Here is a 27,323-nt window from a genome sequence, read left to right on the forward strand (position 1 = left end):
GGTGAGAATTCACAGATAGTCCATTTTTCACTTCTTTCGCTGAGATAAAGCTTTTTTTGGCTTCTTGGCATCTGTTGTCTTCAAACATTAGATTTATACCTGTTTGTAGATTGAAACAGCCAGATCTATTGCTTCTTAGCTTTTCAGAGCTGTCCAACATCTAATAAGGCTGAAAATTGAATGTGTAGGTGAGAATTCACAGATAGTCCAATTTTCACTTCTTTCGCTGAGATAAAGCTTTTTTGGCTTCATGGCATCTGTTGTATTCAAACATTAGATTTAGACCTGTTTGTAGTTTGAAACAGCCTTATCTATTGCTTCTTAGCTTTTCAGAGTTGTCCAACATCTAATAAGGCTGAAAATTGAATGTGTAGGTGAGAAATCACAGATTGTCCAATTTTCACTTCTTTCGCTGAGATAAAGCTTTTTTGGCTTCTTGGCATCTGTTGTTTTCAAGCATTACATTTAGACCTGTTTGTAGTTTGAAACAGCCTGATCTATTGCTTCTTAGCTTTTCGGAGCTGTCCAACATCTAATAAGGCTGACAATTGAATGTAGAGCTGAAACTTAACAGATAGTTAATTTTTCACTTCTTTTTCTTAGATAAAGCTTTTTTGGCTTCTTGGCATCTGTTCTTTTCAAACATTAGATTTAGACCTGTTTGTAGTTTGAAACAGCCAGATCTATTGCTTCTTTGCTTTTCAGAGCTGTCCAACATCTAATAAGGCTGAAAATTGAATGTGTAGGTGAGAATTCACAGCTAGTCCATTTTTCACTTCTTTCGCTGAAATAAAGCTTTTTTGGCTTCTTGGCATCTGTTGTTTTCAAACATTAGATATAGACCTATTTGTGGTTTGAAACAAGCCAGATCTAATGCTTCTTAGCTTTTCAGAGCTGTCCAACATCTATAAGGCTGAAAATTGAATGTGTAGGTGAAAATTCACAGATAGAAAATGTTTCACTTCTTTCGCTGAGATAAAGCTTTTTTTGCTTCTTGGCATCTGTTGTTTTCAAACATTAGATCTAGACCTGTTTGTGGTATGAAACAGCCAGATCTATTGCTTCTTAGCTTTTAAGAGCTGTCCAACATCTAATAAGGCTGAAAATTGAATGTGTAGGTGAGAATTCACAGATAGTCCATTTTTCACTTCTTTCGCTTAGATAACGCTTTTTTGGCTTCTTGGCATCTGTTGTTTTCAAACATTAGATCTAGACCTGTTTGTAGTATGAAACAGCCAGATCTATTGCTTCTAAGCTTTTCAAAGCTGTCCAACATCTAATAAGGCTGAAAATTGAATGTGTAGGTGAGAATTCACAGATAGTCAATTTTTCATTTCTTTCGCTGAGATAAAGCTTTTTTAGCTTCATGGCATCTGTTGTATTCAAACATTAGATTTAGACCTGTTTGTAGTTTGAAACAGCCTTATCTATTGCTTCTTAGCTTTTCAGAGTTGTCCAACATCTAATAAGGCTGAAAATTGAATGTGTAGGTGAGAAATCACAGATTGTCCAATTTTCACTTCTTTCACTGAGATAACGCTTTTTTGGCTTCTTGGCATCTGTTGTTTTCAAACATTAGATCTAGACCTGTTTGTAGTATGAAACAGCCAGATCTATTGCTTCTAAGCTTTTCAAAGCTGTCCAACATCTAATAAGGCTGAAAATTGAATGTGTAGGTGAGAATTCACAGATAGTCAATTTTTCACTTCTTTCGCTGAGATAAAGCTTTTTTTGGCTTCTTGGCATCTGTTGTCTTCAAACATTAGATTTATACCTGTTTGTAGATTGAAACAGCCAGATCTATTGCTTCTTAGCTTTTCAGAGCTGTCCAACATCTAATAAGGCTGAAAATTGAATGTGTAGGTGAGAATTCACAGATAGTCCAATTTTCACTTCTTTCGCTGAGATAAAGCTTTTTTGGCTTCTTGGCATCTGTTGTTTTCAAGCATTACATTTAGACCTGTTTGTAGTTTGAAACAGCCAGATCTATTGCTTCTTAGCTTTTCAGAGCTGTCCAACATCAAATAAGGATTAAAATTGAATGTGTAAGTGAGAATTCACAGATAGTCCTTTTTTCACTTCTTTCGCTGAGATAAAGCTTTTTTTGGCTTCTTGGCATCTGTTGTCTTCAAACATTAGATTTAGACCTGTTTGTAGTTTTAAACAGCCAGATCTATTGCTTCTTAGCTTTTCAGAGTTGTCCAACATCTAATAAGGCTGAAAATTGAATGTGTAGGTGAGAATTCACAGATAGTCCATTTTTCACTTCTTTCACTGAGATAAAGCTTTTTTGGCTTCTTGGCATCTGTTGTTTCCAAACATTAGATTTAGACCTGTTTGTAGTTTGAAACAGCCAGATCTATTGCTTCTTAGCTTTTCGGAGCTGTCCAACATCTAATAAGGCTGAAAATTGAATGTTTAGGTGAGAATTCACAGATAGTCAATTTTTCACTTCTTTCGCTGAGATAAAGCTTTTTTGGCTTCTTGGCATCTGTTGTTTTCAAACATTAGATCTAGACCTTTTTGTAGTTTGAAACAGCCAGATCTATTGCTTCTTAGCTTTTCAGAGCTTTCCAACATCTAATAAGGCTGAAAATTGAATGTGTAGGTGAGAAATCACAGATAGTCAATTTTTCACTTCTTTCGCTGAGATAAAGCTTTTTTTGGCTTCTTGGCATCTGTTGTCTTCAAGCATTACATTTAGACCTGTTTGTAGTTTGAAACAGCCTGATCTATTGCTTCTTAGCTTTTCGGAGCTGTCCAACATCTAATAAGGCTGACAATTGAATGTAGAGCTGAAACTTAACAGATAGTTAATTTTTCACTTCTTTTTCTTAGATAAAGCTTTTTTGGCTTCTTGGCATCTGTTGTTTTCAAACATTAGATTTAGACCTGTTTGTAGTTTGAAACAGCCAGATCTATTGCTTCTTTGCTTTTCAGAGCTGTCCAACATCTAATAAGGCTGAAAATTGAATGTTTAGGTGAGAAATCACAGATAGTCCATTTTTCACTTCTTTCGCTGAGATAAAGCTTTTTTGGCTTCTTGGCATCTGTTGTCTTCAAACATTAGATTTAGACCTGTTTGTAGTTTGAAACAGCCAGATCTAATGCTTCTTAACTTTTCGTAGCTGTCCAACATCTAATAAGGCTGAAAATTGAATGTGTAGGTGAGAATTCACAGATAGTCAATTTTTCACTTATTTCGCTGAGATAAAGCTTTTTTGGCTTCTTGGCATCTGTTGTCTTCAAACATTAGATTTAGACCTGTTTGTAGTTTGAGAGAGCCAAATCTATTGCTTCTCAGCTTTTCATAGCTGTCCAACATCTAATAAGGCTGAACATTGAATGTGTAGGTGAGAATTCACAGATAGTCCATTTTTCACTTCTTTCGCTGAGATAAAGCTTTTTTTGCGCCTTGGCATCTGTTGTTTTCAAACACAAGATTTAGACCTGTTTGTAGTTTGAAACAGCCAGATCTATTGCTTCTTAGCTTTTCGTAGCTGTCCAACATCTAATAAGGCTGAAAATTGAATGTGTAGGTGAGAATTCACAGATAGTCAATTTTTCACTTCTTTCGCTGAGATAAAGCTTTTTTGGCTTCTTGGCATCTGTTGTTGTCAAACATTAGATTTAGACCTGTTTATTGTTTGAAACAGCCAGATCTATTGCTTCTTAGCTTTTCGTAGCTGCTCAACATCTAATACGGCTGAAAATTGAATGTGTAGGTGAGAATTCACAGATAGTCCATTTTTCATTTCTTTCGCTGAGATAAAGCTTTTTTGGCTTCTTAGCATCTGCTGTTTTCAAACATTAGATTTAGACCTGTTTGTAGTTTGAAACAGCCAGATCTATTGCTTCTTAACTTTTCGGAGCTGTCCAACATCCAATATGGCTGAAAATTAAATGTAGAGCTTCTGATTAATAGATAGTCCATTTTTCACTTCTCTCGCTGAGATAAAGCTTTTTTGGCTTCTTGCCTGCTGATCTTCTGAAACATATAATGTAGCCCTGACTCCAAAGTGAAACAACCAGATTCACTGCTTCTCAGCTTTTCGGAGCTGTCCAACATCTAATATGAATGAAAATTGAGTATAGAACTGCAAATTAAATGACAGTCCATTTTTCACTTCATTCACTGAGATAAAGCTTTTTTGGCTTAATTCCTTCTGATCATTTGAAACATAAGATTAAGACCTGATTCCACTTTGAAACAGCCAGATCTACTGCTACTTAGCATTTCTGAGATGTCCCGCATCTAATAACGCTGAAAATAAGATGTAGAGCTGCGAATTAATAGACAGTCCATTTTTCTCTTCTCTCGCTGATATAAAGCTTTTTTGGCTTAATTCCTTCTGATCATTTGAAACATAAGATTAAGACCTGATTCCACTTTGAAACAGCCAGATCTACTGCTACTTAGCATTTCTGAGATGTCCCGCATCTAATAACGCTGAAAATAAGATGTAGAGCTGCGAATTAATAGACAGTCCATTTTCAACTTCTCTCGCTTATATAAAGCGTTTTTGGCTTCTTGCCTGCTGATCTTTTGAAACATAGGATGTAGCCCTGATTCCTTTTAGAAACAGCCAGATCTTCTACTTCTCAGCATTTCTGAGATGCCTGCATCTAATAACGCTGAAAAAAAGATGTAGAGCTGCGAATTAATAGACAGTCCATTTTTCTCTTCTCTCGCTGATATAAAGCTTTTTTTGGCTTCTTACCTGCTGATCATTTGAAACATAGGATGTAGCCCTTACTCCAGGTTGAAACAGCCAGATTTACTGCTTCTCAGCATTTCGAAGCTGTCCAACATCTAGTATTGCTGAAAATTGAATGTAGAGCTGCGAATTAACAGATAGTCCATCTTTCACTTCTTTCGCTGAGATAAAGCTTTTTTGGCTTCTTGCTTTCTGATCATTTGAAACCTAAGATTAAGACATGATTCCACTTTAGCTTCTTGTCATCTAATCATTTGATACATAAGATTAAGACTTGATTCCACTTTGAAACTGCGAGACCTACTGCTACTCAGCATTTCGGAGCTGTCCAACATCTAATATGGCTGAAAATTGAATGCAGAGCTGCAAATTCACAGATAGTCAATTTTTCACTTCTCTCGCTGAGATAAATCGTTTTTTTTGCTTCTTACCTGCTAATCATTTGAAACATAGAATGTAACCCTGATTCCAGTGTGAAGCCAACATATTTACTGCTTCTCAGCATTTCTGAGATGTCCCACACCTAATAACGCTGAAAATAAGATGTAGAGCTGCGAATATATAGACACTGCATTTTTTTCTTCTCTCGCTGATATAAAGCTTTTTTGGCTTCTTACCTGCTGATCTTTTGAAACATAAGACTAAGACCTGATTCCACTTTGAAACAGCCAGATCTTCAGCTTCTCAGCATTTCTGAGATGTCCCACATGTAATATCGCTGAAAATAAGATGTAGTGCTGCGAATTTATAGACAGTCTATTTTTCTTTTCTCTCGCTGAGATAAAGCTTTTTTGGCTTCTTGCCTGTTGATCTTCTGAAACATAGGATGTAGCCCTGATTCCAAAGTGAAACAGTCAGATTCACTACTTCCCAGCATTTTGGAGCTCTCCAACATCGAATATGAATGAAAATTGAGTATAGAACTGCGAATTAACAGACAGTCCATTTTTCACTTCATTAGCTGATATAAAGCATTTTTGGCTTCTTGCCTTCTGATCATTTGAAACATAAGACTAAGACCTGATTCCACTTTGAAACAGCCAGATCTTCTGCTTCTCAGCATTTCTGAGATGTCCCGCATCTAATATCGCTGAAAATAAGATATAGCGCTGCGAATTAACAGACAGTCCATTTTTCACTTCTCTCGATGATATAAAGCTTTTTTGGCTTCTTACCTGCTGATCATTTGAAACATAGGATGTAGCCCTTACTCCAGGTTGAAACAGCCAGATTTACTGCTTCTCAGCATTTCGGAGCTGTCCAACATCTAGTATTGCTGAAAATTGAATGTAGAGCTGCAAATTAACAGATAGTCCATCTTTCACTTCTTTCGCTGAGATAAAGCTTTTTTGGCTTCTTGCTTTCTGATCATTTGAAACATAAGATTAAGACCTGATTCCACTTTAGCTTCTTGTCATCTAATCATTTGAAACATAAGATTTAGACCTGATTCTACTTTGAAACTGCGAGACCTACTGCTACTCAGCATTTCGGAGCTGTCCAACATCTAGTATGGCTAAAAATTGGATGTAGAGCTGCTAATTCACAGACAGTCAATTTTTCACTTCTTTCGCTGAGATAAAGCTTTTTTGGCTTCTTGCCTTCTGATCATTTGAAACATAAGAATAAGTCCTGATTCCACTTTGGCTTCTTGCCATCTAATCATTTGAAACATAGGATTAAGACCTGATTCCACTTTGAAACTGCGAGACCTACTGCTACTCAGCATTACGGAGATGTCCAACATCTAATAGGGCTGGAAATTGAATGCAGAGCTGCAAATTCACAGATAGTCAATTTTTCACTTCTCTCGCTGAGATAAATTGTTTTTTTTTTTTGCTTCTTACCTGCTAATCATTTGAAACATAGAATGTAACCCTGATTCCAGTGTGAAGCCAACATATTTACTGCTTCTCAGCATTTCTGAGATGTCCCACACCTAATAACGCTGAAAATAAGATGTAGAGCTGCGAATATATAGACACTGCATTTTTTTCTTCTCTCGCTGATATAAAGCTTTTTTGGCTTCTTACCTGCTGATCTTTTGAAACATAGGATGTAGCCCTGATTCCACTTAGAAACAGCCAGATCTTCAGCTTCTCAGCATTTCTGAGATGTCCCACATGTAATATCGCTGAAAATAAGATGTAGTGCTGCGAATTTATAGACAGTCTATTTTTCTTTTCTCTTGCTGAGATAAAGCTTTTTTGGCTTCTTGCCTGTTGATCTTCTGAAACATAGGATGTAGCCCTGATTCCAAAGTGAAACAGTCAGATTTACTGCTTCTCAGCATTTCGGAGATGTCCAATATCTAATATGGCTGAAAATTGAATGTATAGATGCGAATTAACTGATAGTCCATTTTTTACTTCTCTCGCTGAGAGAAGGCTTTTTGGCTTCTTGCCTGTAGATTTGATGTAGTCCTGATTCCAAAGTGAAATAACCAGATTCACTGCTTCCCAGCATTTTGGAGCTCTCCACCATCTAATATGAATGAAAATTGAGTATAGAACTGCAAATCAACAGACAGTCCATTTTTCACTTCATTCGCTGAGATAAAGCGTTTTTGGCTCCTTGCCTTCTGATCATTTGAAACATAAGATTAAGACCTGATTCCACTTTGAAACAGCGAGATCTACTGCTACTCAGCATTTCGGAGCTGTCCAACATCTTATATGGCTGAAAATTTTTTATAGAGCTGCGAATTTACAGATATTCCATATTTCACTTCATTCGCTGAGAAAAGGCGTTTTTGGCTTCTTGTCTGCTGATCTTTTGAAACATAGGATGTAGCCCTGATTCCACTTTGAAACAGCCAGATCTTGTGCTTCTCAGCATTTCGGAGCTGTCCAACATCTAGTATGGCTGAAAACTGAATGTAGAGCTGCGAATTAACAGATAGTCCATTTTTCACTTTTCTTTCATTGTTCATTCATCTCATTATCAACAATAAATCCTGTGATTTTCATAACATTTGCTCTTTTTTGCCAAAGTTAGGATGAGGGAACAAAATATTTTAACCACCTGATATAATATTTTCCCCCTACATAAAATGGAAATGAATTAATTTACCTGCAAAGTCTTTTACTGTGTTCATTCCTCTTATTATCAACAATAAATCCTGTGATTTATAATGAACACAGTAAAAGACTTGTAGGTAAATTAGTTTGTTTCCCTTTTATAGAGGAGGAACAGATGTTATCAGGCGGTTAAAATATTTTGTTACCCCATCTTAACTTTGGCAAAAAAAGAGCAAATGTTTTCAAACTTGCAGGATTTCGTGTTGATAATAAGGGGAAGTAACACAGTAAAAGACTTTGTGGGTAATTTTTTTTTCCATTTCATAGAGGGGGAACAGATTATATCAGGCAGCTGAAATATCCATTCTCTCTTTTCTGCCCCCATAACTTTGAGAAATAAAAAGCAACTGTTTCCAAATTCTGAAAATGTATTATGTGTGATAGCATACTATACATTTCCTTAATCCAGTAATCTGTCATATTTTACATTAGAACGGGATTTACCAAAAAGTTTACACTGATCTTTTCAGGAAGTCTTTATTTTTGTGCCCCACTATCGGCCAGCTTGCCCCCTCCTTTATCAGAAATGAAAAATTATAAATACACACTACGTGTTGGAAACCTTTTTGTTGACTGACTTTTATTTGTCAGGCTTACGAGACAAAAGCTGAAAAAAGAGCGATTCACTTCGCGTTTAAAATAACTCAAAACAGCGTAAAAAGACCTCCACACAAGACCTTGTTTATTTATGTATGTATTTTTATTTTGATAGCTGCCGATTAAACTGAAAGTTAAAACATTGACATGATTATTTGAGTAGTTTTTACCGAAAAATCGATCAGAAGCGCAGTGAAAATGGTCAGATCCGCCGGATCCACTTCTCTGGCTGCAATGCGCGCTCCCGACACAGGGGGAACAGATTTTCACAGGGGAACAGAATTTCTCATAAGACCGGGATCTGACATCTTGCGCAGTGGCGGAACAAGTCGCCGTCTGGCCGGGGGGCTAATGACCAGGCCATTTATACCCAAAATAACAAAGCTCTTGAAAACATGATTTTATAAAATACTAATAAAAGCTCATATTTGTCATAAAAATACTCCAATCTACCTAGTTTACAATTCCTGTATCTGTCTGATGATGACGTTGTGGATGGTTGGTGACGTGTTTTACCCAGAATACACTTGGAGACAATATTGGCGATCAATTTGTAAATTTGTATGTCATAAAGTTAAATGTAAGAATGAAAATAAAGCCAGTCATGTAACACAACATTTTATTCCATATTTTACACCAACTGTGTCACTAAAATCAGTCGGTCTTGTAAAGATTTTAGCAACCATGAGTCAACAATGACTGGGGCAGCCTACTATATAATCTACTGGGGGACTCCACTTTATAATATATATACACCATACCCAACAGGCGACGGCACGCCTTCTGCAGCTCTCATCAGATGTGATAAAGACTTGGATCTCTGAAGTCATACTCTGCCTCTAGTGACAGGTGTTATGCCCAGAAAAGCACGCCTGCCCAAATTTGCATCCCGTCGCGGGAGCGCGCATCGCTCTAAGCTCTCACATATTGACGAGGAAACTGATAAAAATATGACCGAAGAGGACATTTTAAAGATATTTGTAACATTGTCACGTTTCTCAACCATGTAATCCCTAATATGGTGGGTTTTATTTCGCAAATTATTTGAAATAAATACGGTTTTTACACTTTTATTGACACACATGAGTCGAACTTTTTTTTCAGTCCGTGTGTTGTAAACGTTTGAAATTCTCTGCTTTGTCTTTTGATACCATAATAGCTCAAAAGCATTACAACAGAGGCCCATTATGTAGAACATTTTATATCATGCTTCACTTCTAGTCTGTTAATTTAGGAGGAAATGCAACTTAATCTATGAGCCTGAAAATATTTGCATTCGTCTTGTTGATATGAAACTTATAGCATTAGCTCAGAGAACAAGTGTCATTACTTAGAAGAGATTAAATCCTTTCAGCTCTTTATTTCCCCCAATTAGCACAGGGATGCATGTTTTGGCAATATAGATTTTGAGCCTGCCACAATATGCATCCCCTCTCTATTCCCCTCAAATATTATCCTATCGATATAAAACTTATACCAGCAGTTCTTGGAACTACTCAGATTATGTAGAAAAAGTTATTTCACTCTTAACTCTTGAATTCTTCAAATTAGCACAGGGATGCGTTTTTGGGCAAAATTTCCAGCCTGCCAAAATATGCATCCCTTATCTATTCCCCTCAAATATTATCCTATTGATTTAAAACTTATACCAGCAGTTCATGGAACTACTCAGATTATATAGAAAAAGTTATTTCACTCTTAACTCCTTATTTCTCCAAGTTGGCTCTGGGATGCGTTTTTGGGCAAAATGGATTTCGAGCCTGCCAAAATATGCATCCCTTATCTATTCCCCTCAAATATTATTAAAGTGATTTTAAACTTATACCAGCAGTTCTTGGAGCTACTCTCATTATGTAGAAAAAGTTATTTCACTCTTAACTCTTGAATTCTTCAAATTAGCACTGGGATGCGTTTTTGGGCAAAATTCCGATGCGCGCTCCCGCGACAGGGGATGCAAATTTGGGCAGGCGGCTTTTCTGGGCATAACACCGGACCCTCCCCCCCCATAGCTCCGCCCCTGATCCTGCGCATCGCCTACATATCTTGACATCCTTGTTGCCGGGGCAGATGCGACGGCGCTTCCTCGCCCCGTACGTTGTCCCTAGGTCAGCAGGTCTCTCATTAGCTCTCGGCCCAGTTGCACCACTCTGGACGCCAGGCTCTTCTTGGGCGAACAGCTTTAGTTCTGTTTGCCTGTGTACGCCTGCATCTTCCATGCATAGCTAGAGCGGGCGTCGCAAGCCACGCGGAGCTTGAGCCCATACTCCTGCCCCGCACCTCCTCATTATTATTATCGTCAGATGAGGATTCCTGCTGCAACCCGCTGTCGCTCCCCTCATCTTCGCTGGTGTCCTCGCTGTGTTCTACGTGGCACGAGCATGCTACTTCCACAGTCCTGAGGCAGACAGGACGGTGTTGGTGGTGTTATAAATAAATACTGCGTGCAAAATGGAGAAGCACAACAACCCACAGCGATACTTCCACACGAGCATAACAGCATGCCAGCAGGCCATGTTATGCCAACCAGGCAGGATCTGATAGACCCCCACCGTCGCATGCAATGGGAACATGGAAATAATGTTTCATTTTGAAATAAGATCATCTTTACGTGAACTCTGGGCCCAGAGGCAGTATTATGGGCTTAATTTCATGATCTATCAAGCTAACCTTGTGGAATCCTCAGGTAAATCAACCACAGGCCATTAAAAGCAAATTGGGTCTATGGCTGTGACACTTAATGTGAGCTACTGCAGCATATTACAAAAGTAGCTGATAGTTCCAACAGTGAAGCAGTAAACATTAGCTGTATGAGGAACATTAGGATCTGTTGGAGAGCAGTTCTGCCTCCTCCTTTCTGCTTAGTTGGATCACACTGCTTACAAAGAAAGATTAAGCCTTGATATTGTCCAAGAGTGACCCTGAAATAATATTGTCGGCCTACCCACTTTGCAGTGGATGTCAAATGTGTGAAGAAAATGTAAGTCTTCACATATTTGCCAGATCTTGATTCTATGTCCATATGAAAAGACTCACAGAAAAGCAGCTCCTGCCTGATAATTTTCCAAATCTGTTTGTTCAGCTTGCTTCATCGTGGATGTTACATTTGCTTGTAAGAACTGAAAGACATTTGTCCATATGCAGGCCATGGTCTGAGCAGTGTAACCCTTTCTTTGCCTTTAAGAAGCCCATCCATTTCTCTACATGTTTTCTAAATGGCATTCTATGTTGACCAGTAAAGAGTCCTTTTATTTTGCAGGATGTCTTGTTTGTTCCAGATGATTTTTCTGACAGGGAAAATAGTTATTTTCTAATTATATTATTTAATGTAATTCTACTCTTTAAAATGCCAAAATTGGCATTTTAAAGTTTACCAAAACTGTGTTTTGGTAAAGTCTGGTGACATAATTGGAAAATATGGTCAAAAAAGTTGCTGAGTTGGTGCAGTTAGTCAGCTATTCTTCTGCTGCTACTACTCCAACTGTACGGCAATATTCATTTTTCTATAGTGTCACCATATCTTAAGTAGAGTGGCAGTGAGTCACATTGTCAATCAATCAGTCTGTCACAAAGACAACATCTCCCTCCCATGTAGAACTATATGTTCAGCAGTTTATTGTTTAGGTTTACTTTTAAGTCTATTAAAGACATAAAACTGTCTTTTTTGACAGAACTTTTATAAATTACAAAAAAAATAAAAAATCATCAATGCATAATGAAATCCAAACAAATACAAACAGACTCCGATGTCTGGCAGCAACAAAAACACCAATGGGTAGGGGACATTTATGTATTCCCACATGAGTAAAATTTTTATATTTTTCTTATTTGGCAATACATCATTAACAGATGTCTTAGATAAAAGTGGAATTTCACAGTGTTCATTAATATCAGCCATCAATATTCAATATGCATCAACCAGTCTTTAAAAAGTTCTCACTGACAGTTGGTCTGCAGCCACAGATAAGTCATCATAGCGTATTACTTCATGCAACTTGGCAAAATAAAAACTTGTCATACATTTGGCACAGTTCAAATATACATAAAGGTACACAATATTACTAGAGGTCACCGAGCATTATCGTCCGATTTCCGTGAAAAGGTGTATGATCGGAGATTGCCGATCACTGTATCTTGTTGCCGATCACCATAACCGATCATCTTTATCTCATTTCACAAGTGAGGCAGGCTTCACAGGCAGCCTGCCTCACTTGTGATCAGCGCAAGCACAGTGTGAACGTGCAACAGTGCAAGCACTTGGCAACAGATACTGTGGAGTGGAACCATAACGCTCTGAGAGTGAATGGAGATGTTTGTGTGGTGCGGCGGAAAATTACCTCGGAACTGAAGCACGTCAAAATGCATCAACACAATAAATGTAATATGAAATTTAAAAAACAAACACTTGATGGAGTTTGGCTACATTGAGGCTCATTGCACGAAAAAAATTGACACCCGGAGCGGCCAGATAGTAGGTAAAGCAGCGCACAACTACCCACACTCACCCGGATTAGCTTCACGGTCAGAAAGCTAAACAAATAACCCGAAAAATAATTCAAGTCTTCGAGCTGGCAGTATAAGACGCTGCGATCTGCTCTCGCTCTTGGACCATTGCTATGCGCTGTAGTAATATTTCACAGACATAGCGCCACTCAACCTCCACCAGACAGTGAACTCTCTCACACCGGATGTCTGTTTAAAGCTGCAGCATGTAACTTTTAAAAACAGGTTTTCGATATGTATTGAAATATGTCTATTATTTCTAAATTAGATAAATTTATTGCCAGATAATTTTTTCATTTTGCCTAGAATCATTTACACCTAAAACAAAATGTTAATAGGCAGCACTAACAGGGCTGTGACTGTGTGGGTAGAGTAGTCGTCTTGCGATTGGAAGGTTGTAGGTTCGATTCCAGCTTTCTTCTGTCACGTGTCGATGTGTGAGCATTTGTGAGTGCAAATGGGTGAATCTGACTCTAGTGTAAAGCGCTTTGAGTGGTCAAAAATTATTGGATAAAGCTATAACTATATAAGTTCAGTCCATTTACCAGAGATCGGTCTCATGGATGATCGGTATAGGAATCGGCAGCAAAAACCTGATCAGAGCATCCCTAAATAAGCAGTGCGATATTTAGAGTCTTCTTGCCTACTCAAGGAGAAAATTATGCATTTTTTTATTACAGACTCACAAACACCACATCCCTACTTAAGGGATATGTCATAAGGAGGACTATTGACAAAGTGCTCTTTGCAAGAAGCTTTTCAGTCTTATCTAAAGAAATGTGGCTTTTCAAAATCTTGGCACAGATTTAGATTATAAAGGAAGCACTTGAATCTAGTGGTTATCAATATTCAAAATGGCAGGTGATAATGTTCATCTAAGCTTAACGAAGGCTGCTGTTGCTAATGCTTGAACTCGGATGGACTGGTTGCATCCTTCCTGTATGTATAGCATTTTTCTCTCCTGTGATCCACCTGGAAGCTAAAACTGGGAGGTTTCTGTGAAGGAAATTGCATCTGTCTTATCGACAGTAAAGCCTCCATTGACGTAAGATTTTTTCTCACATTCCTCGTCATCTAGAGTTGTTTCCAGGGCGAACGGGTTAGCAACATCCACATCTGAAATCAGATCCATCCTCTCCAACTCCCTCTTGGATAGTTTCTGAACAATTCCGGCTCCATAAGCATCGCCCAGAACATTGACCATTGTACGGAAACGATCCCTGAAACACACCAGATCCAGTTAGTCTCTAGGTATTTTTGGTTTTACATGCTTGCTTATGAATTCTCTCTTTTTCCTCAATAAAGTGATTTCAAACAAGAAACATAGCCTACAGGAACAAAATAAAATATGTACAGTACAGAATGTGATATAAATATAAAATCTAAGGACATAATAGAAGATATAAATGATACTATCAAAATTGAATTGGTTCTTGAGGGTTGTAGTCTTTCAGAGAAAATCTGACTGAAAGTTAGTGTTTTAGCACTATAGCTTACACTAATCACTACATTGACGTAATGCTTTTGTTATTAGTTAGAACTAATATTTATGATTAGTGCTTTAGCGTTAGCAAAATTAACTTTTTAGTTAGTAGTGCCCACCACAGCATTCAGTTCTTCAGCTCTGCAGAGACCTGGAAATAAGACTTCCATTTGATTCAGGTGTGTTCGTGAAGGAAGCAAGCTCTAAGGACTCATAAGCTTTAAGGAGAAGTAGATGGAATGTCCTATGTACTTGTGAACTTTTAGTATGAAATGTGTTGCTGCTAATTTTGGTTAGAATTCTCTTTCACAAGTGACCAGTGTACACAATAGGGCTTATGAACATGGACACATGACAATATACGTTATCAGGTTGTGGCCTGTACTGTCACTGACTTGATGTGACTTGTATGCTTATGAACATGGACACATGACAATATAAGTTATCAGGTTGTGGCCTGTACTGTCACTGACTTGATGTGACTTGTATGTTCTATCATAGATGAATGAGTCTCTCAGACACGTTACAGTATACTTTTTAACAATCGTCCTTCATGGTTACACAAGACCCATCAGGTTTACAATTCTGCTGTGAACCTTCACTTCTTTCAGTTTCGGTTTGTTTTTGTGCACTGGCCCACATGTCCAGTGAGGGTCCTCAAAAAGGCCTTTGGCAGAAACATCAAACAGAACTTTCTCAAGATGTCAAACTCTAAAGATTACATTGAATTGTGCATTTTAGAACTTTATTTTGTGCTTGTGTCTGTTCATGTTCTGTCCTAGCTATTAACGGACTGATTTCTTACACCAGTCTGATGCAGATCCCAAAGAATGAATTGTTTGTTGCAGGCTTAACAGAACACAATAAATTGAAAATACATTGACTTGATTTAATAATATGGTATGACAAAAAAAAAAAAAAGAAAACTTACAGAAGCCAGTCCACAGCAACTATCAGTGTAACATCACTGGCAGGTAGTCCGACAGCCGTTAAGACTATCACCATGGTAACAAGCCCAGCATTGGGGACTCCTGCTGCTCCAATACTGGCAACTGTTGCTGTTATGCTAAAAGAAGAGACATAAAGAATATCTTGCGCTAACACCTGAAAACATTGTGACAGCTTATCATCAGGGGTGCACCTATAAATCAGCTCCAATTTTCTTCGTTTTGGGAGATTGTAATCAGCTAATACTTACATGTGAAATCAATCTTTTCCACACATCTTGTCTTCCTCCACAAAGGACTGAAAATCAGCCACTGTCCCCTTCTGTTCTGCTGTGAGAGGCTGACTGACAGACCCGCCCACAAGTTAACAGTAATCGCCTGACTGTGGCCAACTTAGTGATCGATGGTCGGCCAGAAAACTGCTATTGGTGCACCCCTACTTATCTGTTTCCAATCCAATATCCAAGCTCTAGAATAGCGGTTCTCAACGTGGGCGGTACCGCCCCCCAGGGGGCGTTCAGAGGACGGCAGGGGGCGCTGGCGGACATTTTTACAAAAGGAGGGAGCTGGGATGCCTTTGGGGGGCATTAGTCAAAGGTAAACTTTACACCTTAAATGCACAACAATGCCAGTTTAGACTTTGAGCAACTTCGTAAAACTGTATTGTGTAACATTAAACCATGCTTGGCTGCAACTGTATCGATGGCAGCTCTTCTTCTTCTGTTCAGTGTTTGTTAGCTTCTTGGCACAGCTCCGTTCTCCTGCTACTGGTAGATAAAATCACGACACCCTCACTGTGTATCCCTCTGAAAAATTAATCCATTTAAATAAAGAAATCAAGAAAACCCTCCATGGGTGATACCACGATAGAGAGCGTTCATTTTATAGCGTTAACACCGGTGCTGTAAGTGGTCCGGTATGAAAAGGGGGGTGATAGAACAACACAGCACTTTTAAATTTCAATAATCAGAATGCAGAAATTGTTTCCATTGTTTTAAAATGTTTATGTCAGTCTGCCTTTTCCCCATCAATATGCCTTGCACCTTAAGGGCTTAAAAAAAAAGACGCGCACATTGCGCGAAACTCTGAAACAGGAGAAGCGGCACATAAAACAGAGCGACGAACTAGATGTGAATTATGGCATGAAAACAGAGCATCCGACGCGGTACAGTGAAAAAAATCAACACATGATGTGAAACACATCATGTGTTGATTAGGCGGCGCAGCAGGTGATGGGATTACTGATGGTGAGCGTCAATAAACGATAAAATAAATCTAGCAACAGGAAAGAAACTAAAGTGGACATACAGTAGCAATAAACCAAGAGAGGGTAATACTAATCAAATGAAACTAAATGGAAATGAATGAAGAACAAAATGCAAGAATAAACTAAGAAACTAAAGTAAATACAGAGGAATAAACTGGTATGGCAAGACCTTTCGTGCAATAATTAATACAGAGGACTGTATGGCAAGAATAAACAGACACTATTTCCACAGAAAAGGTAAAATAATATTGTTGAAATGTCATGGGTTTGTTGAGACCACATCTAGTACTGAGAATAAATATATTTTACAGACCATAACAGTAAAGAACTTATCACTTATTTATGTTTTTAATTAGATTTGATATATTTATTTCTTCAATATTATTTTTCATGTCAGTGTTAATGTCATGAGGCTGATGACTCCATGACACTTTCAATTTGACTCATTAGGATTTGAATAAGAACCAGATTTGTTCTTTGTAATCTCTGTCCAGTAAAACTATTAATCTATAAATCAATAGATTAATAGTTTTACATGGATTATAAAGATATAATCCATGTTTTTGTCTCTGTAGACACCTGTGAAAATAATTTCGATTCCCAAGACTTTTTTGTTCTCTGGGAAATTATTTTTGATGATAAATACAGAAACAAGCATAAAAATCAAAACATTTACAATAGTGATAGTAATATTAATGATAAAATAATGGCCAGTGCAAAGTAGCCTGCAAATTCTTTGGTGGGGGGCGGTGAGGGACCTGGATGAAGGCTAGGGGGGCCCTGGCCCAAAAAAGGTTGAGAAACACTGCTCTAGAACTCTTTGACCCAAAGGATTTCTAGAGTTGTGTTCCCTTTTATGACATATTTTCTCAAATTCATCCTATACTTAACAGTTACCTATACTAGAAACAAATGGCCAACCTGATAGTGACAATCTGGCCCACGTCCAGAGGGTAGTCATTAAGCTGGGCGATGAAGATGGCAGCCACTGCCTCATAGAGTGCTGTGCCGTCCATGTTAATGGTGGCACCTACTGGGAGCACGAAGCGAGTTATCCTCTTGTCGATGCGGTTGTTCTCTTCAGCACAGCGGAAGGTGACAGGTAGGGTAGCAGAGCTGAAACACATTGTGAGGAATTGACTTACCATATAGATGGGCAGATAAGATTTTAAGAAGTGAAAAGTAAAAGAAAAATGGTTTACTGACCTGGAAGAAATCATAAGGGCTGTCACCAAAGCTTGAGCCATTCCTAGGGTGAATGTGTAGGGATTCTTTCTCACAATGATGAAGAAAATGAAAGGCAGACAGATGATGGAGTGGATAGCTAATCTGTAGAACAAAGAAGATGAATGTCTTAAGTTATCCCTCATCTTATTTACCGTATTTTCCACACTATAAGGCGCACCGGATTATAAGGCGCACAGAATAGACGCTACAGTAGAGGCTGGAGTTACGTTATGCACCAATCACTTAGGCTTCCAATCACTAAAACATGACTGTTAGATAAAGTGATCTCTAAAATTACCTTAGGTGTGAGTGTATGTGCATAGGACTGTTTAACCAGTATATTCCTAGCTGTGTTTCCATTCACCATAAAATTGGTCAAATTTAAATTTTGGCTGATATGAATTCTTTTGTCTGAAATGTTGCTAAATATAGCAAGAAAGTCACTGAGTTGGCAACAGTGGGGTGAATATTGTTAACTGGAAAAGTGCAGATCTGACCTGGTGGATCGATCTGTCAGTCAAACCTCTCACTGTAGAGCACAAGACGACAGACTGATTTTTAACCCTTGCTGACGAAGATAAGATTAGGGGATAAGATGGGCTTATTGGCCAATCACAATCCTGCAAAATTAAGGAAATCGGCACCCAGAAATCAACTGGTTGATAAATCAGTTGGCCAATAAATGTATCCTATTATACATCTATGTAAACAGCACTGCCAGAGATGCAATAAGTTTATAGCTGGTGTGAATGATCTAATGATCGGACTGCTGATTGCAGCCAGTCTACATTGTAAGTAGAACTAGAGGGCCCCAAAACTAAATTTCGCTTAGGGCCCCATGGAGGCTTGGGCCAGCCCTGACAATGTGCAGCTGGCTCCACCAGAGCTCTCACAGCATCACACAGCTCATAAAGAGTTGTGCGTCATTTGAAAGTGTTGAATCCATAACTCTTCTGTAAAATTACAGACTATGATTTCCCCAAAACGCAGCATACTAGCTGCCCCCAATGTAGGCAGGGCTTGATGCTGTATCTCCTTAATAAGACCCCAATGTCTCCTCTGATTGGTTGATAGGTGATGAGAGCTAGCACCATAGCTAAATTATGAATATTGTGATCAAGCTTATTCAGGTGTAATTTTAATTTCATTTCTTATTTAATGGAAACCCTGAAATTGCAAAATTGTGGGGGGTTTTCAACATTATCAGGATACAGACAAAGATTTGTGCATATTTGCTAAGGAAACAGCTTGTGTTGCCCTGTAATGAGGTGGTGACTTGTCCATGGCGTACAACACACACCTCCTGCTCAATGACCACTGGTATAGCTTTGCTGATGAGCTCGTTGGAGCTAGATGTACTGAAGCAGAGAGATATCTAAAAGTTTCATATCTTGACTGAAAGCTCAGAAAGTAATTCACTCTGGACAGGAGGACAGCAGGCTCTGAGGTCTGGAATATGAGACACTTGATTTAGATGAATGAATGTGTTTTTTATATTAACATAGCAGATTGTTTCAGGTCACTATTAACTGCCAGAGAAACTACGAAGTTGTTGATTTGATGTTTAAGGTGCTCTCCCACCTCCACATGCAGTATTTCAGCTTCCCAGCAGAGATCCTGATGTGAGGAGGTAATTCAGCTGTCTGATACAAGGAGGGATGCAAAAGTTGTTGGACACTGGCACCCTGATCTCGACACAGCGGTTTTTGCTTGTGCTTTTAAAAACTGATTTACGGTCCCAGAGTTTAATGATGGCTGAGCTACAGTTGTTCAAGGTAAGTGATCAGAATTAATTGAATGCATTTTGCCTTATTAAGACCTTATTGACACAACTGTGTTGTGTTGTGTGACACAATGCAGTGGTGTTAGTACTATATTGAAGTCTGAATTGTTTGGAATCTTTGACTTACTCTCTGACCTAACAAGAGAAGATTTACAGTGCACTCTAACTGTGTCACTTAGATTTAGAAGAGTTCATTACTGCATCTGCAGGTTGAGCAGTTTTAAATGTCCTTGGCCCTTATCAGGGCTCACTCAGAACACAGCTTTTACTCCATCACTGAAGGGAGTCGACCCAAATGTCAGCCATAAATTCTGGTGTCTGGAACGGGCGGATTCAGAGTAATGAGGCAGCTTACCCACTGAGCACAGTCACCATATAAAGACCCATCTTCCTGAAGATCTCCCAGTCTTCCACCTCAATGATCTTTGCAGCAATTAGGAACAGGATTCCAAACGGCATGTAGCTGAAAAGTACACACAGTTAGAACTGGAAACATAAGAACAGGAAAAATATACATATACAAAAATCATGTTTTAGTTCCTGGTGGTACTAACAACCTTTTCAGCATGTCAGTGTTCTCCTTAGGCCTTCTAATGAGCCATCATTTGATCCAGGTGCGCTAAACATGCAACATGCCGGCCCTCGAGGACCGACTTTGGGGACCACTGCTCTAGGCGATGTGTTTGGTAACACTCCCTGATGATGCACAAAAAATCTGGTGCACATCATCTGATGTATTAAGGAGACATAGCTGTTGGAATAACCCAGAGGGCGCAGTGGAGTTGGATTGCAATGTCAAGCTATTGGGCTCTTTAGAGTTTAACAAAGGTCAATCCTAACAAGCTTAGTGCAAATAGGATGATGCATGCATGATTTAAAGACAACTGTATGCAAACTGCGAGGGATTAGAATTTGCCATTTAGCCACGCCAACATGCTCTCGTCAACAATCAGTGTTGAAAAAGGATTTATTATCATGTTATTCTAATTCATTAAACACAGTTTGAAATCTGTGTTTAATGAATTAGATGACATCAGACTATGGTGACATAGGATTGTCAGGTTGAAATCTGCATGAACCACAGAGTAAAAAGAAGACAAATAGTAACCCTGGCCCCTTTCAGCAGAAAATGGGTGGGGTTTTACTTTGTTGCAGCTAGGAGCTAGCAGAGAAGTTAATCCACCTTGATTTTGATGGTGAATTGGCCACACCCACATGCTTTGTTGTACAAAAATTTCTTTGATAACTTTTGACCTTTAATGCCTCAAGACAGTGCTGACTGAGTTTGAAGTCTCGAAAGTTGTAGGACAAGTTTGCTCACATACGATGTCAATGAAACAGACAAAATGGTGGCTTTGATCCAAACTGGCCGACTTCCTGTTGGGTTTGGACCATGGCTCCTAGAGATTTTTTTGTTGGTCCTGACAAGATACACATGTGTACCAAGTTCCATAATTCTGAGTTTAAGCATGGCTTGGGGCTGATTTTTTAAAAATATTCTAGGGGGGAGCTGTGGAGGAATTAGGCCACGTCCACCAAATATTGGACTGCATTCCTGTTGGGGGTTGGACAAGAATCAATCACAGTAAGTTTGCTGCAGCTCAGTCAAAACATGTGGAATCTAGAGTCAAACGTATGGCCGCAGCATCACGTGTCACTTCGTCGCGCCGCCACATCCACACCCTCCACTGAACCTTCTTGAAGCAAGTGAGACCAACTTGTTATCTGTCATCTGACACAAGACCATCTTGATTAGGTGAAGAGAGGAAGAGAGGGAGCTTTTCAAGAAAAAAAATTCACTTCCTGTTCTGAAGAGACAAGGATTAGATGACATCAGACTATGGCGACATAGGCTTGCTTACGGGAGCTCAGGGCTCCCATAAGCATCCAGATCCCATAGGCATCCAGTTATAGCATTTCGTTTGTTTTAGCGAGTACACCACACCCAAAAAACATATACGAAAAGTCAATTTTATTGATAACTTTTAAAGCCCCATGCCTTAACTGCATTCTGACCAAGAATGAAACTGATAGGAAGAAATCCCTAGGAAGAGTTTGTTAAAGTTCGACATGAGTAAAAGTGAAAAATGGCCAAAATTTGACCTTTGACCCTAAATGGCTGCCTCCCTGTGCATTTTAAGGGGTACCTCCAAGAGACTTTTTTTCTTCATTTGGGGAGATCTACCTATGTACCAAGTTTCAGATCTCTACGACCTTCGGTTTCTCCCATCTCACGTTAGGGGGCGCTTTAGAGCAGTTTGGCCACGTCCACTTGTTCCACCAGAATCCGAAAATTTTCTTTGGGAGAAAATGGATGGAGTCAAATTACAATTTTACAATATTGGGTTCTTTAGAGGTTCACAAGAGTCAATCACAAAAAGTTTGGTGCAAATCGGATGATGCACGTGTGATTTAGAGTAGATTGTATGCAAATGGCAAGGGATTGAAATTTGCGATTCGCCACGCCCACCAGATGGGCTCAGGGACGTTACCAGGAGTCAAAGTTTGCTTACTCGTCAACTGTTATATCTCCTACACAAAAACTCACAAAAGCACAAAACTTTCAGCCAGCAGGCAGCGTAGACAGACTTCATCATCATGTCATTTATGTCATTTGGCACAAGTTTAAAGCTATATGAATCAAAGAGTACAAAGTAAGACATCCATCAGAAAAATCAGGTGACCTCCTGTTGGATCAAACTTTGATCATCACATACACTCACAGAGGCACTAAACTTTCAGTGATTGATCATCATTGGGTGTCCTACAACAGTGGTCCCCCGGTCCGTGGACCGGTACCGGTCTGTGGACCAATTGGTACCGGGCCGCGCAAGAAATAATTAAATATTTCCGTTTTAAGTATTATTTGAGTCTGGAGGATCTTTTATTTTGAAAATCCTTTAACCGGATTCTCTGGGTTACTTGCGCGTCAACATTGAGCCCACAACCACCAAAATGAGTAAGAAAAAGTAAGAAAAAGATCAGAAGTCTTTGGAAAGTTTCATTGCAAAGGGGAAAAGGCCCAGAGAATGGATTTATCCCGGACCGGTAGGTGAGTCCCACATTACAAGCCCGCTCTGCGTAACATGCGGCGACCGGCTGCTAATGAGGCAATGAAGCTTCAAATTGCTTCGCCACGTAGAGACCAAGCACTCTGTGCTCAATCAACACACCTCTAGTGTTATTGTCTCTCATCACTCTCAGATGGGACCATCTCGTTGCAGAGAAACAAGCTCAGGGCTCCCGTTAGTCATTATTGTGAGTTAACACTTTCACGAATGTAAAATGTTCGTTTTTGTGGCGCATCTGTATCTTATCCCGATTCCAGAGGATAATCCAGTAAAAACCCCAACATAGCATACGGGAATTTAGAATAACCAAACACGGATGACGATGTAGAAGCAATAGTGATAGTTTGTAGACTCATTTGAATAAAAGACGTAACAAAAAGAAAAGGAGGTGGATAAAAGATGGCGGGAGCAGCCGCTCTATTTGCTGCACTATGATTTGGAGGTAACTATGTTTTTTCATAGTTTACATTTTTAACTGAATAAACATAATAATATATAATAATGACCTTTGCATATAATAATAAACATTTCCAGGTATAATCTCCGTTGCTCGTATGTCAGCTGTTTGGGATTCCCCTCGTATTGTAGTTCTCAGTCAGGGAAAACCCCACAGGCTGTGATAAAAGGGGCAAGACAACCCAAATCGGGCATATTCAGGCTTTAGCGAGAACACCAACATACTCCCCCCCAACCACCCCCGGGCCGTAACAAAATTTCGAAGTCTTGACCGGTCTGCGATAAGAAAAAGATTGGGGACCACTGCCCTACAATACCCAATGGTCAAATGATGATATCACTTAAGTCACGCCCCCTGAGAACAGGAAGTGCTCTGAACCGTCTCTATCTGACCCCTTTGATCTAATCAATATGAAACTTTGTCCAGAGACAGAAGACACACAGGTTGGTGTGATGTGGATTCCAAACTTGACTGGTTTTGATGGCCTAAGTGGGCGTGGAAATATGGCGAAGTGACCTGTAGCGGCGTTGCTGTATGTTTGGCTCTGAATTCCACAGTTTCAAGTTGAGCTGCACCAAACTCACTGGGATGGTTCCTCGTCCACCCTTTAACAGGAATCCACAATTGTTGGTGGGCGTGGCCTAATTTCTCTACAGCGCCCCCTATATTACTTTAAATGTTTAGCGCCAAGCCATGCTTTAACCCAGAATTATGAAACTTGGTACACTTGGTACACGTATCTTGTCAGGACATTAAAAAAAAGTCTCTTGTAGCCCTGGTCCAAACCCAACAGGAAGTTGGCCATTTTGGATCGAAGCCGCCATCATGTCATTTTTATAGATGTCGTATCTGATTTAACTCTTCCAACAGCTTTTGAGATACAGACTTCAAAATCACTCAGCACACTCTTGAGGCATTGAAGGTCAAAAGTTATAAAAGGATTTCTCGTACATCAAAGCATGTGGGTGTGGCTAAATCTCAAACTTTGACTATTTGCCATGAAACATCAAGGTGCAATAACTTCGACATGTAAGGTCACAGCTGCATCAGACTTTCTATGTCTCATTATAGACAAGTCCTCATCACATTCGCATGGTCTATAGAGCTTCGGAACGTGACGTCACTACTCTAGTCGGAGGGGTATCAGCGCCATCTTTGTTGCCACCGACAAAAACGACTGTCTCACAGATATTTTAGCTATGGCACGAACTTGTTGCGTTATTGGGTGTAATGTCCGATCACACGACCGAAAAGGTAAACAGATGGAAAACGGACTTTCATTTCACTATTTTCCTGCTTGGAAACAACACGAGGAGGCTAAGATATCGGAGCTAAATAAAAGAAGACGAATGTCCTGGGTGTTAGCGATTAAGACTTCCTGATATTACGTTCTCCAAAATCCCCAGATACCTACAAGTTTGCTCCAGACATTTCCATTCCGGTGAGTGTCTAAATTCGCTTTGTTAGTGTTGTGTCATAATTTATTTTGCTATGATTTTGTGTACTCATGTTCCGTTTATTTTGAGTTCATTTAAGTGGGTCAACCTTGTTTAGGTCGGGCTAATATTGTTCATGTAGCATAGTCCGAGTTTTGTCAGTGGACATCGAGGTTATTATTACATTATTGTTAAGTAAATTATTTTACTAGTTATATCAAATTTACAGTATTAATACTGATGTGTGTTCTGATATGTCCTCTTAAAGGCAAACCGACGTATGAAATGGATTAGCTCAATCCAGACTGGGTTCCAGTGTTAAATATGGGTCACTGCGAGGTAAACGCCACAACATCGGACCGACTATAGCCAGTTGCAGAGGCTGTAGATGAGGAACAAGTTGGAGAGGTTGACGAGGAAACGCCAGGAGAGGAGCTCAGCAAGGCTGTAGAAATATGTGTACAGTTGGAAGTGGCTGTTTTCTCTCATTCAATAATTTCATGTGGTAAACATTCATGAAACATTTGATTCAAGCACTTCAAGTTGCATGTAAACAGGTGAAGAAATTAATCACATCCATCAATCTATTTTCTTACACCTTTGTCCCTTAGTGGGGTCGGGAGGGTTGCTGGTGCCTATCTCCAGCTAACGTTCTGGGCGAGAGGCGGGGTCACCCTGGACAGGTCGCGCCAGTCTGTTGCAGAAATTAATCACATTTAAAGTAAAAATTTTAAATTTGATATATATATATATATATATATATATATATATATATATATATATATATATATATATATATATATATATATATATCTTCCTTTAGTAATTCTAGTTAGGTTTTTTTCTTTGTTTAGATCAGTGTTTCTCAACCCTGGTCCTCACCGCCCCCCTGCTCTGCATGTTTTAGATGTGCCTCTATTCCAGAACAGCTGATTCAAATTATTGCATGACCATCAAGTACTGCAGAAGCCTGTTAATCACCCAGAGATACAATTCAAGTGTGTGGCAAAAGGGAAACACCTAAAACATGCAGGACAGGGGTGCGGTGAGGAACAGGGTTGAGAAACACTGGTTTAGATCTTCACGTTGCCAGTCGTTGCCTTTGTTATCCCTTGTCTCCTGTTTCATTGTGTTTTGGATTTCCTTGATTTCCCTGGATTGTGGATTTAGTTAGTTTGCTTAGTTAATTAAAATTAACATCTTCATAAAGTACGTCCACTGCCTGCTGCGTTTGTGTCCACCGCCACACCACATCATGACACAAACCAGATTAAAGAGCCCATCTTTAAACAATGTGTAAAAAAACATTAAAAGTGACATCAATTTTATGAAATAGATCACATTTTAGTAAATATTTGTTGTATTTAACATATTTCAGGTAAGTAAACATGTAATGAAATAGATCCAGTCCTAGAATTTTATGTAAATGAACATTACAGGTTACAAATGTTCTTATCTGAGGTAATACATTTTATGAACTTTTTTAAAAACTATTTTTTAAATATAAATTTGGTTAAAAAATAAAAAAGGGGTCAAAATAGAATAAAAATATGCCTCATCTACTGTATATAGTTTAGTAGAATAATTTCACAGATTTTGAGTTAATAGATCACATGACCTAGAAGCTATAAGAAAAATACTAAAGAAATAGCTAAAAAAACATATAAAAAAATGTTAACATTTTATAAAGATGAGTGTCTCATTCATACAGTCTAGTAGAATAATTTCACACAGATTTTGAGTTAATGGGGCACACGATTTGAGCCACATTAAGACAGTCACAAAGTCGGCCTTCTATCACCTGAAGAACATCTCCAGGATTAGAGGATTTATGTCTCAGCACGATCTAGAGAAACTCATCCATGCGTTTATCTTTAGCCGCATTGATTATTGCAACAGCGTCTTCACAGGTCTGACTAACAAATCAATCAAACAGCTGCAGCTGATCCAGAACGCTGCTGCTCGCGTTCTCACTAAAACCAACAAGATAGAGCACATAACACCAGTTTTAAAGTCCCTACACTGGCTCCTTGTAGCTCAGAAAATAGACTTTAAAATACTGATGTTGGTTTATAAATCACTGAATGGTTTAGCACCACAATACATTAAAGATCAGTTATTGTTTTACCAACCGTCTAGACCCCTCAGATCTTCTGGTTCTGGTCTGCTTTGCATCCCCAGAACCAGAACCAAACGAGGAGAAGCAGCATTCAGTTTCTATACACCACAGATTTGGAACAAACTTACAGAAAACTGTAAAACAGCTGAAACACTGGGTGCCTTTAAATCTCAACTTAAAACCCACCTGTTTAGAGTTGCTTGTGGCTAAATTAGGGTAAGAGTGAGGGTTTTGATGTCTTCAGTGTTTTTATGTCTTTAATGTTTTTAATTTTTTTTTATTTCTTTTTTCACTGTCTACGTTTTTAATGCCTTTTTAATCTTTTTTTATGTAAAGAAGTTTTAAAGGTTTGAGTCCTTGTCAAATGACGGCTTCACTAAAGAAGTTTTAAATGTTAAAAGTTTTTATTTTTACTTTTTAATTTCTTTTATTTCTCTTTCTCACTGTTTATTCAATGTCACATGCTGTTTATTTTAATCATGTAAAGCACTTTGAAATGCCTTGCTGCTGAAATGTGCTATACAAATAAAATTTGATTGATTGATTTGGAAGCTATTGAAGAAGACATTTAATATTTAAAATATTGAATATGACTTAAACATTTTATAGAGGATAGTGTGCCTCGTTTAATAGCATGA

General features: G+C 38.8%; 1 protein-coding gene across 5 annotated transcripts in view; it reads right to left on the reverse strand.

The window, feature by feature from the left end:
- Nucleotides 1-11,984: 11,984 nt before the first annotated feature.
- The window catches only part of slc1a1 (solute carrier family 1 member 1), a 36,467-nt gene continuing 21,128 nt past the window's right edge, over nucleotides 11,985-27,323 (reverse strand). For 4 of the 5 annotated variants that reach the window (XM_017310547.2, XM_081599183.1, XM_017310546.2 and 1 more), the window contains 4 exons: nucleotides 19,958-20,065; nucleotides 17,514-17,921; nucleotides 15,310-15,444; nucleotides 11,985-14,115 (listed from right to left, as the gene is read on the reverse strand). In XM_017310547.2, the coding sequence (XP_017166036.1) occupies nucleotides 13,875-14,115; nucleotides 15,310-15,444; nucleotides 17,514-17,921; nucleotides 19,958-20,065 (892 nt within the window). In that variant the 3' untranslated portion in view covers nucleotides 11,985-13,874. The remainder of the gene's footprint in view (nucleotides 14,116-15,309; nucleotides 15,445-17,513; nucleotides 17,922-19,957; nucleotides 20,066-27,323) is intronic. The other variant, XM_008434812.3, reaches the window with a different exon arrangement.

Source organism: Poecilia reticulata, chromosome 18 (assembly GCF_904066995.2).
Source record: "Poecilia reticulata chromosome 18, P_reticulata-male-v2, whole genome shotgun sequence".
Lineage (NCBI taxonomy): Eukaryota > Metazoa > Chordata > Actinopteri > Cyprinodontiformes > Poeciliidae > Poecilia > Poecilia reticulata.